This window comes from Eumetopias jubatus, unplaced genomic scaffold (assembly GCF_037043125.1).
Source record: "Eumetopias jubatus isolate StellerSeaLion01/CBP00866 unplaced genomic scaffold, mEumJub1_p1.0 scaffold_9, whole genome shotgun sequence".
NCBI lineage: Eukaryota > Metazoa > Chordata > Mammalia > Carnivora > Otariidae > Eumetopias > Eumetopias jubatus.
In genome coordinates, this window is record NW_028274815.1 from 77,040,662 (window position 1) to 77,047,736 (window position 7,075).

Here is a 7,075-nt window from a genome sequence, read left to right on the forward strand (position 1 = left end):
GATAGAGTGAGAGAGCACGGGGGGGGTGGGGGGCTCAAAGGGAGCGGGAGAAGCACACTCCCCACTGAGCAGGGAGCCTGATGTGGGGTTTGATCCCAAGACCCTGAGATCATAACCTGAGCCAAAATCAAGAGTTGGATGCTTAACCAGCTCAGCTACTCCGGTGCACCTTACTGAGTTTTTAAATCATCTTATTAACTATCTACAAAAAAATCTTGCTGGGATATTTGGTAGGAGCTGCATTAAAGCTGTGTATCAATTTGGTGAGAATTGACATCTTTACTAGATCTCAACTTCCAATCCACGAACAAGGTATGTCTCTCATTTATTTGTCATCTTTGATTTCATTCATTGGTGTGTTGCAGTTTTCAACATACAAGTCCTTAAGTGTTAGATTTACATCTAAGTATTTTGTTTTTAAAGTCAACTTTAAGTGGTACTGTGCTTTTAATTTTTGTGTTCATGTAGTCATCGCTAATATGTAGAAATACGTCTTTGTAGGTTTATCTTATATCCTGAGATCTTGCTGAACTCCCTTATTCTAGGTGTTTTTTGTAGATTCCTAAGGATTTCCTCCATGTCGTCTGCATGATGATGGGGATACCTGGGTCCCACCCCTAGAGACACTGATTTAATTAGCTTGCACATCAGGTCTTTTAAAACCTTCCTTGTGATTGTGTTAAGCAGCCAAGGCTGAGAACCACTGCTCTTTGAACTTGGCCGTCAACGAGCGGAGAGATGCCTTGAGCACAAAGAGCCAAGTGCCTGGACTCCCGACTCTGCACTTGGGGGCCTGTCTTGCTGTCAGGCCAGTATGGTTAACAGGTTGAGCTTTTGCTGCTGAGGAAGACCAGGTCCTGGGCCTAATGAGCTGCCCCCACCGCCCAGCACAGAACAGACAACTAGGCTGTGATGGATAGTCAACAGTTTTGATGAACAAAAAATGAACTGTATAAAAGGCCTCCATCTTCTAGATGGAGAGTTGTCTTCTCCATGAACTTGAACACCTGTTTCTCCTATGGCTCCGAGCACCGGGGTGAACTGTCACCACAATTCCCCTGCAGGGCTGGAGCTGCACGTGGCAAGAGGTGTATGGGGGCTGTAGTCGCTTTTTCACATGGAATAGCCTTGTGCTTGGCCTAAGAAGGCCACCAGCGTTAGACTAGAAAGAACTGCTGCAAAATGGATGTCCATCCAGGTACTTTATGTACATGAGGGAGGCTGACCCTTCATCAGCTGGTGTCTCTGCCTGTGGTTCTCCATTTGGGGCAGAGTTCCTTAAAACTCACTTTGTGCCAGTTCAGGACCCAGCCGCCAGCACAGCATGAAAGAGAAAAGGCGGTAAGGGGAAGGAAGCGTGAGGAGAACTTGTGTGCGGCTGGGTCCTAAACCCGCCACCATGCAGCCGAGGGGGGAGCGGGAGGGGTGCTGCTCGCTCTCTGCTTCCCCTCCAGGGCCGAGCAGGTGCGGCCGCGTGGCCCAGGCCAGAGCTCAGGCTCTACTGCTAGGGTGACGTTGCCTGGGGCAAAGGAGGGTTGCGGGCCGCCACCCCAAAAGTTAGGTGGGCCACAAGCAATCCCCAGCTCCCAGGCATGTCACCCCTGCAAGGGGCGCCATCAGCTAGCCAGCTAGAGAGTGGCAGGCAGGCTGACCAAGGCCTGTAGACGTAGGCACGAGGTTTCCGGAAAATAAACGAGAGCTCTGGCTTCTGAGGCAACCATGCTGGTACTGGGCGGGTGCTACAGTGGGGCCTCAACCCTGTCGGGCACCCCCTCCAGCCTGCCACACCCAACTCCGGGAGCTGTAAAGCCCGAACTGGCTGCAGCCACTCCACTGGCTCTCAGGCTTGCTGCTGCTGGCAGTGGAGTCCCCAGCGAAAGCCCTGCCCCGAGGGCCTCGGCCAGCTGCGGGCATGCCCCATAGCCGTGTGGCCTGGATGGCGGCTGCCGGCTGCCGGCTGCAGGCTGAAGCCCCACTGGGCGGGAAACTGGCCCTTGTGGAGGGAGGGGCCGAGTCGCCCAAGGCGGAGGATTGTGGGGGGGGACATCGAGCGCCCAGCCCTGGGCAGCTTGAGGCTTAGGACTCTTTGGTGTTGCTCCAACCTGGGCTGCTGGGGACCCACTTTGTGTCCGGCTTCCCTGGGGTTCCCCGTGTCAGCCCTTCCTGGTGCACAGCGCAGCGGGGAGCAAGTCCTCGCCCACCCTCTGTCACCTGCTGGGCGGGGCTGGCCAGAGGGATGAGGACCACAGAGGGGTGCGGACGACCAACCATGAGGGCACGCCGGGGGGGAGGGGGCGGTGAAGAGGGTGGAATGGTGGCTGAGAAGTGACCCTGCGGGACTGCGGGCGGCAGGACCGGGTGCAAGGGTGTCCCGTGAGGGGCCTGCAGTGCTTCCCGGACGCCCTGCTGCCCGTCTTGCACCAGCTGCACTGGGGTCCCCGAAGCTTGCGAATGAGGGCCCTGGATCAGTTTTTTTCTCCTGCGTAGGAGCCCCCCCACCACCCTCCTCAGACCAGGGGGCCGGGGCCTAGCATATTCCACAGCCTGGCCCTACGGAGCAGCAGCACCCGCGTGGCTTTGTAGTGGCCATGCCACGCAGCCTCATGCACAGCTGTGTACCCTTCCTTTGGGGAAAGGGGGCTCCTCCTCCTGACACCGCCCCCACTGCAGGGTCCAGTGGGCACGAGCGGTCGCCGAGCTCAGGCTCCCTGAGTCCCCATCCCCTGGTGGAGCAGACCCAAACCAAACAGCAAGCACCTGCCTCGTCCTGGGCATCAGTGTGGGTCCACATGCGACGATGCTCCAGGCAGTCACAGTGTCTCATGCGCACTGCCATGTGCGGGGGGGGGGGTGCTCCAGATCTAAGGGGTGAGAATTCCTGTCACCCCCCCAGGGGGAGGCCACCTTGCAACACCAAGGGGCTGTGCTTTCTCTTCCCTGGGAACAGGCCACCCCGCAGCAGCGTGTCCCGCACCGTCGCGGGCGTTGACCTGGGCTCCCTGGTTAAGCAGCTGTTTGAGGATGTCCAGGTGTCGCCCACAGCAGGCCCAGAACACCGGCGTCCTGTCCAGCCACCAAACAAAAGCACCGACGTACAGACACGCTCTGATGTGGACGGGGTCTGCCATGACGGTGGGTCCTCCCCGGTTCTCACCAAGTCGCGAGTGTCCACGGCGGCACCTGCCTCCACCAGCTTGGTCATGAGCTGGCCGTGACCCTTCGGACAGGCCCAGTGCAAGGCGGCGTGGTGCAGCTGGGGGTGGAGACAGGACATCAGGCAGAGGGAGTATGGCCACCCCCTAGAGGCCTGGCCCTGGGTCCTCGTCCCAGGACTAGCTTCCCCAAATGCACACACGAGCTCCCTGCTCGCACTGAGGGCCCCTCCCTCCCAGCTCCGGAAAGGCCCACAGTTTCCCAGGCCAGGACTGGAACACACGGGGGATAGCACCCCTGCAGCTCTGACATTGTAGTCCGAGTCCCCCCACTTGCTACCTTGTCATGGGCACTGGGGTCCCTTCCATCTATCACGTACTTGCCAGTCAGGGCCTCCCAGCTCTCGGCAGCTGCCTTCAGGAGCATCTCCAGGCCCACAGACTCCGGCTGGGCCTGGGGCTGCGGCTGGGTAGGTTATAGGACCAGACCAAATCACTTTTGCAAAACGCGGTCTTCACCAGTCTAGCCTAGCAGCTCCCAAGAGCCGGCTGAGGACTACATGTTGGTTGGTGGCTGCTCCAAACTGTAATTCTTAACTCCCTTCCCCCCCACCGGATTTGGACCGACGGAGTACCTATTACACCCATTATGGGTTGCCGTGCCCCCTCCCCCCAAGTTTATATGTTGAAGTCCCAACCCCAGGACCTCAGAATGCGGCCTTATTTGGAAATAGGGTCATTGCGGCTGTAATTAAGATGAAGTCACGCGAGTAAAGTGGGCCCTAATCCAATGACTGGTGTCCTTAATGAAAGGGGACGTGGGCACAGCGGCACAGTGTGAGTGTCATGTGAACTCAGGCAGAGATCGGGGGGAGGCACCCACAAGCCGAGGAATACCAAAGCTAGCCACCAAGCACCAAAAGCTAGAAGACTGGCGGGGACAGATTCTCTCCCACAGCCGTCAGACTTTGATCTCAGACTTCCAGCCTCCAGAACTGGGAGAATCAATCTCTGTTGTTGAAGTCACTGCGTGTGTGGTCCCGGAGGGCTGTGAGGCCTCCAGAACGGAGTCTGTCCAGCTCAGCAGGCCCTGGTGGTGTCTGCTCTTCCCCAAGCCCTCCCGCAGGGACAGGAAGTGCTTCCTCACAAACTCAAGCCCCAGGTGTTCACCCCCCAACCCCACCCCGACTTCTCACCTTAACCACGGGCTCACGTGCCCTAGGGGGGACTCTGCATTTCAGTCACCTCTCCCCCCCCCATCTTTGAACCGTTTTCCAGGTCAGCCAGAGTCTCCAGATTCAGTCTGGAGCTGTTAAATCTCTCAAGCTGGGGCACAAGAGCAGACTAGCGGTCAGCCACGGGGTGCCAAGGCCTCAGGGACAGGCTCCGGGTTGGTCTGGCCCTCGCCTCTCCCGCCCACAGGAGGGACGCCAGCCACCCGAGGTCCTCGGGGCTCAGCCTGCCCGCCTCGAGGTTGGCACCTGCCACCCCCCATCCCCAGCACTGCTTTCTTCTCTTCTCCCAGTTTCCACCGCTCCCGGGCCACGGCCTCTTGGGCTCCCAGCCTCCAGACCCCAGGCCCGCCTCCAGGATCAGGAACTCCATGTCCACATCCCGACACTTTTGTTTCCAACTCTGTCTCCACGTACCTGTAGGAGCGAGATAAGGATAAAGACTCAGAAAAATGAGGAAGCCTTAGTCAACACAGCTGTGCAGTACAGGGATCCTGACAAGAGCTGACCTACAGAGATAGCGTTGTGGATGTGAGTGGCCTGACCTTGGCGAAGCTTCCTGGCGCTCTGCTGGCATGCTCCCTGATGCCCATGGCTCTTGGCTCTCACCCACTGTAGTGTTGCCCAGGGCCCAGGAGGATAACTGCCGCCTACCATGTCCTGTCGTGGGACATAGGGTCGGGGGCATGACACCATGTCTATTTATACTGCTGGGCTTGTGTCCAGGTACACTCAGGACAGGTGACACCTCAGCTTCCCTCCTGGGCTGTCGTCCTTACATTCCTATCAGGTCACGCCATACTGCCACCTGACCCTGAGCTCAGAGGAACAGAGATGCCTCCTGGGTAAAATTCTGAATTCCTGGGTTCAAATCTTGGCTCTTGTGAAACTGTTTCTTCATCACTAGAATGGGATAAAACTAGCACCTAGCTCAAGGGGCTGTGAGGAGGAAACCGGGGCAGAACCCACCATACAGTGATCTGCTCTTCCTTCCTGCCCCCACCAGGGTTCAGGAGCTGGGAAGCACTGAGGAATAAGCACCCTAGGGGAGAGGGGAAAAAGTTGGGATGATAGAATGGTAGAGCCTAGGGCTTCCAGCCACAGAGAACGAACGAACAGTGTTCTCTTCTAAAGCCAACGCCGGCAACCTAACACTCCTCTGGGCCTGCAAGCTGCCCCCCCACCCCCCCCACCCCCGCCGAGAGGCTGCAGCGGGCAGGGTCACAGTGGGGCTTGCTGAGCAGCGTGACTCCTGGGCCTCCCGGGCCCCACCTCACCAAAGTGTCACCAGCGTGACCGTTCCTCTCTCTGCCCAGGGAACTCAAGAGCACCCTTCTTCCTCCCCAACCAAGGCAGCCAGACCCTCTGGACCATTTCCAGAGCAATGGCTATGGCAGCAGCTGAGCTCAACCCACGCTGCAGCTACACTCGTGTGTTCTGAAGTAGCCTCCGTTTCCTGTTTTGCCATCGCAGTCCAGGGGAAGACTCCCTAAACTCGAGGGTTCTCACGTCTACACCATCACCCAGTATCTTCCCGTTGCTTCGTCTGTCACCACCTCACAGAACTGGACAGAAAACAACTGCCTGTTTCTGCTCCTGCACCTAATCCTCCGACCACAGGGAGCAGCTGCCCTCCTCCAGCCGGACCTCCTCGTTCTGCTGGGCCGGCCTGGGGACGTCTAGACCATGACCTGCCTCCCACCCCCGCCGCCGCATGTCCTTACCAACTGCTGGATGCTGAGGACGTCCATGGTCCCCCGCCCCCCCTGCTCTTCACGCCCCCAGCGAGAGGAGCTGAGCTCCTCAGCCCTTTTACAGGAGAGCTGGCTCCTGGGGGCAGGGCAGGCCAGGGGCTTGTGCCCGGGCCAGATAGCTCAGTGGTTCTGTAACGCTGACCAAAATACCAGTGTGGGCGTGCAGCCCGCTGAAGGCAGGAGCTGCTTTGAGCTGCATGAGGTGCAGCCTCAGACACCCACTCTCCTGCACCTGTGCCATCCCCTACACCTGCTCAGGAGTAATTCGGCCAATGTGTGGCCAGGGGTGCCTGGGCCACTAGAAAAAAGTCGAGCGTGAGCCTCCATGTTGCCACAGGTCTAGGTGCCTGAGACCCTGAAAGACCCAGCCAGCCTATTCTAACCAAAGGAAGCCAGAATCCTAGAGAGGACCTTGGGAAGGAAAGGCCCAAGAGGCTGACATCTGCGGCAGGAATCCGCATGGCACCTACAGGAGATCAGGCTTCAAGCAACTTCCCCACTCCCAGCTTCAAGGCTGCCCTCCATACTTTTGCTTTCCTTGCCCAGGCGCCCCCCACTTCTCCCTCACCACTCCGAGAGCCAGTGTATTAAACTACACCACGGCCAGGAGCCAAGTCCAGCCTGTCCTCAGCAGCCCCTGCCTCTTGAAAAGCCTTCCATGCCCCACACATGCAGGTCCCTACCTGATGCTCTCCTGGGCAGGGAGCGTGCCATCCCACAGAGAAGCTGGACTGAGACCCTCTCCGGGTCCAAGTACGGAATGTTAGCCATTAATCTAGTCACAAATCAACCTGTCTCAAGCCACCAAAGTCAAACTTCCTCATTTAAGATGCCCAGCATGCCCTTCACCCAGCTGGGCCTTGAATTCTGCCTTGACCTTTGAAAGGAAATCTGATAGTAAATAAGACTCCCAAACTGGAACTATATGAGCAGGGCT

General features: G+C 58.0%; 1 protein-coding gene across 1 annotated transcript; it reads right to left on the bottom strand.

Moving 5' to 3' along the window:
* On the bottom strand, nucleotides 1-4,961 carry ANKRD23 (ankyrin repeat domain 23). The gene is given in 10 exon segments (XM_088026629.1): nucleotides 1-2,476; nucleotides 2,542-2,624; nucleotides 2,762-2,853; nucleotides 2,975-3,072; nucleotides 3,156-3,253; nucleotides 3,493-3,618; nucleotides 4,349-4,421; nucleotides 4,423-4,478; nucleotides 4,657-4,801; nucleotides 4,930-4,961. Coding segments are annotated over 10 exon segments (1,203 nt in total). The 3' UTR covers nucleotides 1-2,076.
* Nucleotides 4,962-7,075: the final 2,114 nt, after the last annotated feature.